The sequence below is a fragment of the Rhincodon typus genome, chromosome 11, assembly GCF_021869965.1.
Source record: "Rhincodon typus isolate 14 chromosome 11, sRhiTyp1.1, whole genome shotgun sequence".
NCBI classification, from domain to species: Eukaryota; Metazoa; Chordata; class Chondrichthyes; order Orectolobiformes; family Rhincodontidae; genus Rhincodon; species Rhincodon typus.
The window spans coordinates 61,655,015-61,668,975 of record NC_063342.1 but is presented as its reverse complement, the minus strand read 5'-3'; the positions used below and the strand labels follow the sequence as shown (position 1 = coordinate 61,668,975).

Here is a 13,961-nt window from a genome sequence, read left to right as displayed (position 1 = left end):
TACATTTATTTAATAACTAGTCACATCATGATATGGCATTTTACCAGATCCAGTGGATTAATATTGAAATGCAGTCACTGTTGTTAGATATGCAAAATACTAGCAAATCTGTACATAGGACCCATTAATAGCAAATGAATAAGTGGCCAGCTAGCTGAATAATCAGAATTACAGCACCAATAGAGTTAAAGCATTTGATCTGACGTACAGCTGAACAGAAAACTAGTTATAAACTGAGGGAGAAATAAATATTATAATGATCAGTGCAGGAGATATGGGGCTGCGTTTTCCTTAGGATGGTGGTTCCAGTGGAATGCCCATCCACCTATGTCTTCAACACTGTTCCAGTCCGGGCCCATTTACCTGGTTTGTTTCTCAATCCCCATGCACAGCAGGTTGTCTGCCAGAAAGAGAGAGAGTCCATTGGTGTTCGTGATGAAACTAGCAGCATTGCAGCGTCACAGGAGGTGGTGAGGAGCAGATGAACCATAAAGATGCCGTGAGCTATAGCTGCTGAAGACCTGAGTCCAGGCAAATAAGCCAAAACTCAAGGCCAGGAATCCTCTTATTGCTCCCCTCTCTCTATTGCTGTATTTTCGGGAGACTCGCTCATTTACCCGAGATGTAGCAACAAGGGATAGCGGGAGGAAACAGAATGGGAGATCAGGTTCTGGATTCTCATCCTCTTTGGACATTGCTATGAGGAAGGCATTTAGTGATAAGCAGTTTTCCCACAGGCATGAGGGCAAGGTCAGGGTGGGGAGATGGTAAATAGGCCTCACCCTATCATGTTCCCGTTATTTCTGTGGGATTGGAGAGTGAAGTTCAGCCCCAGGGAATAATACAATAAATAAACAGTTTAACCACAACATTTGAAGGAAAAGGAATAGATTTGATGATTAGTTGCTTTCATGCAATGAGAGTGCATTTCGAGGACTGACAGTCATGAATTTCTGTCCATTCAGTTTAATGGAAGGGAAATTGTGCAGTGTAGGCATCTAATATCTAAACTTGCTATTCACTTGGATTACGTTGTCACAGTGTTAATTTGGAAAATCCATTCCAGTTTTATTAGGAATTATTTAACTGTACAACAGGAGACGTGCAGTAAAGAATAATTTTGCTTCTGGGAAGCTAAGAGTTCCTCCAGAAATGATGACGAGCAGCAGCAGCACTGAAGATTTGCTCTGTTTGATATTTCTATCTGTATTGTTCTAAAATAAAGGATTTACCATTTTATTCTAACTGCTTTAGTGTTAATGATTTAATGAGACAGTCTGACCAGATTACTTCTAACCCTCAAACCATAAGTTCCCATTAACAGATTCTATTGTTCTGAAAATAAATCAGACTCACCTGTATTATAATGTTTTGTGCAATATTTTAGTTCCTTCTCATCCTTGAGAAGAAACTGTGGAAGTGTCAGTCCTTCTGCGACCTGCACGGGCTCTCCATCCAGCCACTCAAAAATCAGATCATTCATTGTGTATCCAACTGCAGGCCGACACAAAGGAATCAATGCGAGTTTTTATTAAATCAGCAAAAGGCATTTTATGAAACAGATGGCTGAAGCATGCTAAAAGATGTAAAGCGATGGAAATGAAGACTGGCTTACTGAAGCTTTATCTTCGTCCGGTGAAGATGTGCTTTCAGGGATATGAACCATGGACGATGTGCAGGATGTTGGGTATGGTCAAGGATATAATGGAAATGGTCGGAGACAGATGTAAGCCAAGCATTCCAGTAATCTAATGAAGATGAAGAAAAACAACTGTATTGGCTTTTAATTGAAATGTTACAAAGCAAGGACAATTGCACATGGGACTGAAGATTATATGCATTATGTTAAAATAAGATAATAGCACATTTAAGAACATATATGTTTATTCTGAGGTTTTGGCAATTTGTGTTGTTGGTAGAGATGCAATAACAATTACTGACTTGTATACATGCTCATGGATTCCAATTACTTACAGCTCTCCAATTGCATTGCACATGTCTGTACATCCATAGGAAAGTTTTTCAAATCCATTGGACAGGATAACGTTAGTGTCAGTCTGAGAAAAATAGGCAGCATATCAGGTAATGAGTTTCCTATAGAAGACTGAAAAATGAATTGGTTTGGAATCATCTTCTTTCTCACTTTGAATGGTGGTTCCATACATTTCAAATATTCAAGCCTGACACCAAAGAATTAATCTTGCAAGATTTCCTACCCATGTGGAATCATTTGAAATGGGATTGCTTAACAGGGATAGGTCTTGGTATTGCTGAATCATGTCTGTAATTAGTATGATTCCATGACAGTGAAGGAACTTGCAAAATTAGGCTTCAAAATTCTGATTTTTAAACAAATTCCAGCTTCTGCTTTTAGCTTTGTCTCTCATGGTATAGAGTCATTAATTATCCTAATTTTTGTCTTGCTTTGTATTCGGAGTTACTGTCTCACTTTTGTGACTTGGATCAATTTCTAGTACGCATAGATCGGTGTGATGGTAAGCTGCCCTAGGTGCAAAACATTTGATTTAATTTCAACGCAGTTCCTCAGGAGATGAAATCATGGTACAGAATTGCCTCTTATTTCAGGAAAATCTTTGTTGATCTCCAAGAAAGGGCTCCACATTATTTTTGTTGCACTGCCAGATCACACAAACAAATAAGACAGGAAATTTTGGTACAAAGATTTGCTGAATGTGGAAAATTGCTTTGCCACAGAAGTTATCTTCTTCATAAACACTGAATTTGATTATAATGCAATCTTACACACAGAGGTCATAAGGCAGTCGCTATAAGAAAAGGAACATCATGCTGTCTAATAATGCAATGTGATCAAATTTAACTGCCGTTAGAGAATAGGTGGGCAATAACAGGCCAAGCAGAACTGACTGATTTGTCAGCAGGAGGTCCCAAGCTGTATTGAGCCTCTTTGCAATTCCACAAGTGAGCAGCCCACTGGCTCCTTTGTTGCATTATTAGTTGCTCAGATACGGGGGAGGCAATGGCCTAGTGGTAGTATAGCTAGACTATTAATCCAGAGACCCAGGTAATATTTTGTGGACTTGGGTTCAAATCCTGCCATAGCAGATGGTGGACTTTGAATTCACTGAAAATCTGAAATTAAGAATCTCATGATGAATGTTCAAACCATTGTTGATTATCAAAATAAATCCATTCTAGCTAACTAATGTCCTTTAGGAAGGAACTCTACAGCTTGGAACCCATACCTGGTCTGGTCTATATGTGACTCCAAACCTGGAGCAATGTCATTGACTCTTAACTGCCCTCTGGGCAATTAGGGATGAGTAATGAATGCTAGCTATAGCCAGTGACACCCACATCTTGTGAATGCATTTTAAATAACAGTGAGCTGCTGGGAGGAGGGGGAACATCATCCCTAAGTTGGGTGTGCCTAGGTTCAAAGAAACCTGGAGTACAGGTGCACTCTTTCAAATCCAGCAATCTTGGGACTGATGCCATGGTGGATTTTGGAACTTGTCATTTTTTATGAAAGAAAAAGTCAGAATGAATTAATTCAAATCCGAATGCATTAATCCAGCGACTAGGGCATGCGGGAAAATGCGCAGTATCTTAGATTTATCACCTTGTCACTTCTGATATTAATTCAGTTCACACACATTGGATTTAGTAACTCTTTCATTCCTCTCCAATACATTTTGTTTACACATTCAGTGCTGTATGGGTGTTACTAGCTAGGCCAGCATATATTGCCCATCATTAGTTGCCCTTGAAGGTGGTGGTGAACTACTTTCTTAAACTGCTGTAGTCCATGTGTTGTGGGTAGACACGCATTGCCTTTAGGGAAGGAATTCCAGGAATTTGACCCAGTGACAGTGAAGGAATGGCAATATTATTCCAAGTCAGGTTGGTGAATGACTTGGAGAGGAACTTGCAGGTGGCAGTGCTACAGGTACTTAATGCCCTTGGCCTTCTAGTTGGCAGTGGTTGTGGGTTTCGAAGGTGCCATTCAAGGAGTCTTGGTGACTTTCCAGAGGGTATTTTGTAAATGGTGCAAATTGCCGCTACTAAGCGTCTATGGTGGAGGGAGTGAATGTTTGTGGATGTAGTGCCAGAAAAGTAGGTTGTTTTTTTCCTGGATGGTGCCAAGCTTTTTGAGTGTTTTTGGAGCTTCATTCATCCGAGCAAGTGTGGAGTATTCCATCATACTTCTGACTTTAGGATTGTAGATGTTAGACAGGCAAGTTAGAAGGTGAGTTACTCACTGCAGGATTTCTAGCATCTGATCTGCTCTTGTGCCACAATATTTATATGTCTTGCCCAGTTCAGTTTCCGTTCTATGGTAACCCCTGGGATGCTCATTATGGGGAATTTCAGTGCCACTGAATGTCAAAGGGCATTGGGTAGATTATCTTTTGTTGGAGGTGATCATTGCCTTGCATTTATGTGGTGTGGAAATTGCCTACCACTTGACAGCCTAAACTAGGATATTGCCCATGTCTTACAGTACTTGAACGTGGACTGCTTCAGTATCTGAGGAGTCCTGAATGGTGCTGAACATTACACAATTATCAGTAAACATCCCTACATCTGATTTTATGATGGAGGGATTTATCAGTGAATGAGCTGAAAATGGTTGAGCCTAGCATACTATCCTGAGGAACTCTTGCGGAGACATCCTGGAGCTGAGATAACTGACCTCCAGCAATCACCAACATCTTTCAAGGTATTACTCCAACCAGCAGAGTTTTCCCTGATTCCCATTGATTTTAGTTTTGCTAATGCTCGTTGATGCCACAAGTGCAGCCTGATGTCAAGGGAAGTCCGTCTCACTTCACCTCTAGAATTCAGCCCTTTGGCCCATGCTTAAATCAATGTTGCATTGAGGTCAGGAGCTGAGTGGTCCTGGCAGAACCCAAGCGGGGAATCAATTAAGAGATAATTGCTAGCATGTGCTGCATGATAGCATTGTTGATCACCCCATACAAAATTCTATTGATGACTGAGGGGTCAATAATTGGATATGTTGGATCTGCCCTGCTTTTAGTATACATGACATACAAGGGGAAATTTTCACCTGCATCAGGGCCTTACAGACACCAGTGAATACTGATCTGCATACTTAAATGAGCCTCTCACAAAGCAGGCTGACAACTGATTCTGAGCCAAACTTCATTCATCAGACAAGGGCAGAATACTGTCAGCTGTTAGCATAGTGCTAAGTGCAGCATTCCAATTTTAGGGTCACAAGTTCAATAGGCCTTAATGGTCTTTTGAGGCCAGTTTGAAAGAAATAATACTTGGGCTATGAGTTAGTTCCAAACTATTGTGTTGCATTTAATTGTGGCATGATGGCTCAGTGGATAGTTAGCACTGCTGCCCTGCAGCTTCAGGGATCCAGATTCGATTCCACGTCTGGATAACTGTCTGTGTGGAGTTTGCACATTCTCCTCATGTCTGCGTGGGTTTCCTCCCACAGTCCAAAGATGCGCGTGTTAGATGGATCAGCCATGCTAAATTGCCCATAGTATCCAGGGATGTTCATGGGAATTGCAGGGCTACAGGGATGGGATGGGTCAGGGATGGGATGCTCTTCGGAGGATCGGTGTGGACACGATGGGCCAATTGGCCTGCTCCCACACTGCAGGGGTTCTAAACTTCTATTCTACTGGGATGTACACATACGTATGATTGATTGTCAGTACTACAAGCATATTGGAAGACTCTAAACACCAGAAAAGGGAATACATGCTCATTTTGCCACTGTAGACATTTTTTTCAGAACTTTTTAGCAAAGACTTTTCATTCAAAATGCGAGCTCATCTTTTCAGAAGATGTTGGACCTATTACGTATCTAATATTTGCCATAAATATTTGAGGTAAATATGTGGCCCACTCCTCAGCACTTTATATCTGTACCACAAGAAGTAGAAAACTTACTGGACAAGTTTTATTTTAAAGAAAACAGTCCCACATTTTCATTATCGCTTGATAGAATTTACAGGAAAACATAACAAACTGGAAGCAAACAAAAGACATCCAAAGGCAGCAATTATTCAATGAAAACACTGGCTCTTTTTATGGTATTTACTGTCAAGCTCTGTTATAGCTTAGTGTAGCCTAATGAGATTCAAACAATACCATGTCATTTTCTGCATTCAGGGAAGCAGATGTTGGCCCTACGGCCTTATATTGTTCCTTGGGTTAAATATTTTGTACTCATATTTATTAAAAGTAAGGAAAAGGAGTAGAGCTTATCCAAAACTCTTTTCTTACTCATCAATTCTGGCTGTCTGTCCACCAATGGCATGATTTAAAATTTTAAAATTCTTTCTTGGACATGCATCTCCCCATTTCTGTAACTTCCTCCAAGCACCAGCACTCTGAGGCCTCTGCACTCCTCCAATTCTGATCTTTTCACATTATCTGCTTTAGTTGCCCACCATTGACGGGCATATCTTTAAATGTTTCAGCCCAAAGATCAGGATTTTATTTGCTATGCCATTATGTCTCATTCTCCCTTCTTACTCCTAAAATAGCCTCCTATAAAGCTATCACTTTGACCATGCTTTTGGACCCATGTCCTTGTATCTGTTTACATGGCTCAATGTCAATCTTGTTTGATGACATTCATGTAAGATATTTCGTGATGACTTGCTACATCTAAGGCACCATATTACAGCAAGTTGTTTTTATTGAGACATGACTTAAATATTACTATTTGAAAGGGGAAATATAGTGCTTCCTAGCAAAGGAAAATGTTACTGTGTGAAAAATCTAGAAGTAAGAAGGATAATTTCTGGCTTCCTTTTTTTTGGTTTTCCCCCTCTTCACTGCAGTCACTTATGTTGCAATATAACTCAATGAGTGCCAGGAGATCCTTGGTGCTTTGTCTATGGTGATTTCTCACAGGTGAAATTACAGCAAGAGTCAATAGCTCTGTGGTCACAAAGGGCAATACCCAGTTTTTGTCTTCAACTAACACCCACACTCATTACTTTCCAACAATTGTCACTGGCCTACAATCTGAGAGTGGGCTGTCCGACTGTACTTTCCCTTTACTGGTCTATCTTAGATACCCAACACCTTAACTGAGGAGGAGGTAATTCATCACATACCAGGGCACCTGGGAGCCTCCTAATCTGTATGGATCAGTGCTCCAAAACACAATGTGTTTACTTACTGAGCCTTTTGGAGGAAGCTGTATGAATAGCAATCCAAAAGATAATTAAGTGTGAAATAAATACAACACAGGCTACATTGAATGTGCTTACAGTCAGCATTTATCTAAAAATCAGTCAAGAACGAATTCCTCAAAATTACTTTTTTCTTGTTCATCTGTCAATGAATATGGCAAATTTACAATTGTACTATTAGAAAAGAACTATCAATATGTTTCATGTGCTATTAAGACTGGTTTGAGATCATCACTGTTTGGAGAAGCACAGGTTTGAGAAATCCAAATAATACTTATGGCAGTTTTGCCAAAAAAAACAAGCTTTTCACATCCTATTAAACGTGAAATGTTAATGATAACAGTGGGTTCTATCTTAACATTAAAATAATTCAAACTGCATGTGTGAAGTTATTATGGAGGTCCCTTGTAAAACTTGGTTAAATTTCACCTGGAAAATTGAACACGCCAGTTCTTATTGATGCAAATTCATATTGCTTTACATAGCCAAACAATGCATAGCAGAACTGATGATGCAAACTGTGGCTTTAGATACAGTGAATAAATGAGTAATCCATAGATTATGGATATATACCTCCTTGGCTTAACAATAGTATTATGTTTGTTTTAGTCATTCATGGATTGGCAGGTTTTGCTAGCTAGGCCAGTGTTTATTGCTCATACTTAATTGTCCTGAAGAAGGTGGTGGTGAGTTATCTGCTTGAACCACTGCAGTCCTTAGGGGTCTAGGGTCACATGTAGTGCTGTTAGAACGGAGGAAGTTCCATGATTTTGAACTAACAACAGTGAAAGAATGGCTATATAGTTCCAAGTCAGCACTGTGTGTGGTTTAGAGGAAAACTGGCAGATACTGCACTTCCCATGAATCTACTGCCCTTGGTAGTCTTGGATTTGGAATACACTGTCAAAGGAACCTTGAGTTTTTGCAGTGCATCTTATAGATGGTGGACACTGCTGGAATTGTGCATCGATGGTGAAGGAAGTGAACATTGAATGTTGTAGAGAGGGTGTCAATCAAGAGGACTGCTTTGTCTTGGATAGTGTCAAGCTTCTTGTGAGTTGTTTGAACTGCACTCATTCAGGTGAGTGAGGTGTGTTCTACCACACTCCTGACTTGTGCCTTGAGGACTGGGGAGAAAGGAGCTGAGTTACTTGCTGTAGGTTTCCTAGTCTCTGACCCTGCACTTATAGCCACAGCATTAACATGACTGGTCAAGTTTAGTTTCTCATCAAAGGTAGTCTGCAAAAAGATAATATTGTAGGTTACAGCAATGGTAACATCATTGAACGCCAAGAGGCGATGTTAGATTCTCTCTTCTTGGAGGTAGTCATTGCCTGGCATTTTTATGGCACCAATGTTACTTAACATTTATCAGTCAAAAACCTAAATGTTATCTAGGCTTTGTCACATATGAACAAGGCCTATTTCAGTATCTGAGGTGTTGCAAATAGTGTTGAACATTGTGTAATCATCAGAAAACGTCCCCACTTCTCAACTAATGATGGAGACAAGATATCAAATGAAGCAACTAAATGAAGCAACAGGTTGTTTGTAGGATAATGCCCTGAGGAAGTCTTTCAGAGATTTATGGAACTGAGATGACTGACCTCCAACAATCACAATTATCTTCCTTCATGCAGATATGGTGCAACTAGTGCAGAGCTTTCCCCCTGAGTCCCATCAACTCTAGTTTTGCTAGGGCTCATTTATACCATAATTTGTCAAATGCTGCCTTAGCGTGAAGGATTGTCACTCTGTCCTCATTTCTGGAAATCAGCTCTTTTGTCCATGTTTGAACCAAGGCTGTAGAGAGATCAGGAGCTGAGTGGCCCTGGCAGAACTTAAACTGGGTGTCACTGAGCAGGTTATTGTTGAGCTGGTGCTGCTTGATAGCACTGTTGATGACACCTTCCATCTTTATTGGTAATTGATAATAAACAGATGGGGCAGTAATTGGCCAGATCAATTTGTCCTGCTTTTTGTGTTTGGTCACACAATTTTCTACATTGCTAGATATATTTGTGTGTTGTTACTGTATTGGAACAATTTGGCACATCTACTTTGGAATACAGGTCTTCAATATTATTGCTGGAATGTTGTCAGTGTAGTCCTATGTTATAGCTCCAGCAGTTTGACACCTCATTTTTAAGTACATCTGATGCTGCTCCTGGCATATCTGACTGCACTCTTTATTGAACCAAAGTTGATTTCCTGAGTTGATGGTAATGCTGGAGTGAGGGATGAGGTTGGAGATTGTGGTTGAATGCAATCCTGCTGCTGCAACCGGTGGCCTACAAAAGTAGTCCAATATTTCATAAGCATGACATAAGAATGTATTGCTTTTGCTTTGGTGGTTCATTCAGTCTATCATTGGACGGAATACTAATGAATGCAAAAAGCAGCACAGAATGTCTTCGAGCCTCTGCGACATACGTTATGCAACATAATCTCCTCACCAATACTGCTCAAGTAATCTCTTAAAATGAAAAGCATCTAATGACAAACACTGATTAGTAGTTAAATGCAAATAATCTAGATACCAGCATGCTTTATGATCAAATGCAGGTATACCAATCAGAATGTTATGTTTGGGATTTGAGGCTTGATTTACTTTATGGTCACTAGCTTTGAAATAAAATGCATGTCTATAAAGAAGCCAATATGAACAGATGTGTATTCTGGCAATATTCCAAAATTTAGAAATGCCTGTTACCAGCAAGATATTTACTACTAAGCAGATGCCTCCATTATATATTAACCACGTAACAGCAGTGCAAATTGCCAATGTCACCCAGCTATGATTTCAATTCATTACAAATGACTTCAGACTTCAATTTTAGAGATTACTTGACATTCACAGACCTGAATCTAATGACCAAAAGAGAAAATGGTCACTAATGTAAGATTCTTTTAAGAGATTTGTTAATGTCACCATCATTAATTTAATGTAAATGGTGGTAAAATGGAGGCGACCAAACAGTTTTATGAAAATAATGACCTTTCTAAATTCGGGAATCATTTACCACAGTGACATTTAACAACTTGACAGAGGCATGAGCCTCACAAAATAATCAACTTTCAAAGACATCAAAGCAATTCTCTGGAGATATCAAGGACATTTAACATTCTTTTTGATAATTCAGAACAAAAGGTACAGGTTTAACCTCCAGATTTTGAAAGGAACAATAACAAGCTGATGGGCTATTAGTATAATTGTTTCATTAATGAAGCTATGGAAACAGAGCAGGCATGGTGTTATTTAGAAATACCGGTATTTAGGAAGCCAATTCTTCATTTTCTGTGACTATAACAACCAGTTTATTCCTGTGAAGAACCCCTGCAGTTAGTTAAAGTGAGATTATATTACCCATCAATAAACCTGCTTTGTATCAATTCTCCTGAAGGGTTTTGTCCCCTGTGTTCTCTGATCTTACTCCTACTAATTATTGAGTGAACATTCAAACAGATGAGCACAACAGGACGGTGTGAGTCATTCTCGATTGATTTACCTTGATTTTACATTTTCCTTCAAGTTGTCAAATTCTTCTATGGCCTTCCCTGCTACCCTATCTTTCACCTCAGCTCCAAGACCCTCTGAGATATCTAAGCTCATCTAATTCACAAGTTGAGTGCATCTTTGATTTTAATTGTTTCATTATTTGTGGCTATATCCTCAGCTGCCTGAGCTTTAAGCTTTATGATTCCTCCCCTAAACCTTCCCCACTTCCTGACCTTTCTTGCCTCCTTTAAGAATTTCTACAAAACTTAACTTTTGACCAAGATTTTGGCAATTTACCTAATATTGCTTCATGTGACACACTTTATAACACTCCTATGGACCATCTTGGGGTGCCTTATTATGATAAAGGCAACATTTAAATAGAGGTTATTGTTGTATTTTCACAATAAGAAATGGAAAGATTTGAGGAATTTTGCTTCCTTTATACAGTAATTTTTGTGGCTTAGACAATTAGAAATTGTTTACAATGTCTGTAGAAAATCCCAAGCACTTAACAGGCTTCTGACAACATAACCTTTGCAACAAAAGGGTCCTTTTAGTAACTCCTTTCCAGCAAGAGTTGGAAGACATCATAGAGGAACACACAGGGCTGCAGTGACAGGGATAACAAATACAAAGGAGCATGCCTATTGAAATATAAAACTCTCAACAGACTGAATAGGCTTGGACAATATACTAGACTTTTAAGAAACTGCAGCAAATGTGTGTCTGACTAACACTGCTACCACAGCATTGTCTGTTGCAGTCAATGCCAATGCATCCTTCAACTTCTTTAAATCTTCTTTTATCCAAGCTGCCACAAGTGAATGTAGTAACATCAGTCAGTCTGTTGATGTCAAATTTGTTAAAGGAAACAATTTCTTCAAGTTTTCTATCAAGATGTGGAAACATCAAGGCTTTGTTTTGGATTTCAGACATCCCCCGTGTCCCAATTCATTTGGCAGGCTACATTAGATGAATCTACTGACCTCATGAAGAACAACAGCTTTGACTCTATTAAAATACACCTCGCTCACGCAGATCTGTGCCTTCTTCTCTGGAGGCTGTTAAGATGCTTTTATCTTGTGCTAATCCTTCTCCCAGACTTGCCCAGCCTCCACTCCCTAATCTTAGCCCTCACAAAATTAGTGAGAGGTTGGTTACTTAGAAATCACTGATACTTGGCTGATGACTTCTCTCAGAAACCCAGGTTCAATGGCGCCATGATCTGATCCATGGTTTGAATAAAGCTGCAACTACATCAATGTCTTCCTACAATACTGCTCACAAAGAGTGACAGACAATAAGGGTTTGTGACGTAAGTTTGCCCTGCAATGGGAAGAACACATGGAGCGACCTTCAGCTTGATGGCCAACAATACAGTGATGGCGTGGATGATGACAGTTACCTGCAGCCAGAACTCTTCAGCAGTATCTCATTGAAGAGTGCTTCAGTTGAACAAATGCTATTCTTCCACATTAACAGTTATGACCGGCATATCTACCAATCCTCAGGTGCTTTGCATCCAAACAGAGATCAACATTATTATTTGCATTATATAACATGTTCTAATTGTAATACTGCCCAAGATTGGTGGATGACTAGGCTCTTGTGCTGATCTGTAAGACAGAAAGCCAGTTGAAGTTCCTATACATTAGGACTAGCACCTTGTTCAAGGTGAAGGAGTTCATGGAGGACAAAGCCTGCAAGACATCAATATGAATACCTCTGAACAATGTTGTTGCTGTTGGAAGAGGCTGGGTATAGCTTTGTTATTCATTGAGGTAACTACATCCTCTGTGAATAACTGCACAGCATCAATAACCTGCAACAGGGTTCTACACAAGTTGATAGTGAACTCCCTTGCACTTCCTGAGATGCTACAGCAGGATCCCCATGAGGCTATCTAACATATTGAGCAATTAGTTGATATAAAGATCTCATTCATTTTTTAAAGCCTCAAATCCTGAAGCCTACCTCAGTCAACAGAATGAAGATATGAATTGGCTCAATTGAGCTTGTTTCCTGGGATGTCATTTCCAGCCATGTTATCTCCTGATCACTTGTGTTCAATGCCTCAGCCAGTGAAAATGCACTTGCTAACTCACTTGCTGTGATCTTCCTCAGGAATCTCTCCTGCCCCGCTTGTCAAGAAATTTGGCAAAGGTTATGCAGAGACTCTGTTTATTCAGTAAGACAGACATCTATCAAAGTTACAACCGCAGTGTTCAGGATAAAAGAAACTCTGAGGAGATTCAACAGCAGGTAGGGCTATTAAGGTTAGGTAGGCTGTGATTCTTCGAGAGTATTCTCACTGTATGCTGTCGTAAATGCAAGATGTCTGCTGGGTTTAGAAACAGGATCAAGCATGAGGGCACTCACATAGCAGCAGGAACAGCAAAGCAATGTGCCACAAATTGTCATATTGAATGTGTGACTGAGTTAAGCACCAAGGAAGAACGAGGAAAGATGCTTATACATCTTGTTCTACTTCACCATCAGCCTAGTCATGCCAATGCTGTGTGCCCCATCTCCGGTAGTTAGATTGTAGTAGTGCCCTCTGCTGGTTGCCAGTTATGTTGATAGCAATGTCCTCCATTGCATGGGTGCATGTAGACTATTTCAAGTTCCTGCACTCTGCAAGTCCTTCAGTGTTGTGAACTTTTTTCTGAAGGAAGTATTAATATATTTCTAGTACTCAGCCATGAAGATCCAAGTTGATTTAAACCTGATGTTTACTTCCTAATTTCCTTCATCACCTCTTTCATTCCCTTTGATACATTGTCCCGTACCAAGCACCAAACCACATTTTATAAAAGCAAGACTGTTCTCATGATAAAAAAAAATGGTGCTGGAGAAACAAAGTTAACATTTTGAGTTCGGCATGGCTCTTCTTCGGAATAAGAATCGTATTGGACTCAAAATGTTAACTCTGTTTCTCTTTCCACAGATGCTGCCAGACCTGCTGAGTTTTGTCAGCACTTTCTGTTTTTATTTCAGATGTCCAGCATCTGTAGTACTTTGCTGTTATTTGATTGTTTTCATAACGACCTCATGAAAATAATTTCTAAACCACTTTACTTTTATAAGAATGTAAATTCTTAACGACACTCACTAGGCAAGAATAGTGGCGAAAACAACGAAAAAGTTCTTCAAAACGGAAAATACAAACTTCTTTAAAATGATTACAAAATTACAGCAAAAAAAACTTGAATGATCTCAGTGATAGTAAGAACTGCAGATGCTGGAGAATCTGAGACAACAAGGTGTAAGAGCTGGATGAACACAGC

The 13,961-nt window shown here is 39.7% G+C and overlaps 1 protein-coding gene across 1 annotated transcript in view; it reads right to left on the bottom strand.

Annotated features, from left to right (window-relative positions):
- The window catches only part of glra2 (glycine receptor, alpha 2), a 182,193-nt gene that overhangs the window by 82,025 nt on the left and 86,207 nt on the right, over positions 1–13,961 (bottom strand). Inside the window, exons 5-6 of the mRNA XM_020528343.2 lie at positions 1,975–2,057; positions 1,357–1,494 (exon numbers count right to left, since the gene is read on the bottom strand). Of these exons, the coding sequence (XP_020383932.1) occupies positions 1,357–1,494; positions 1,975–2,057 (221 nt within the window). The remainder of the gene's footprint in view (positions 1–1,356; positions 1,495–1,974; positions 2,058–13,961) is intronic.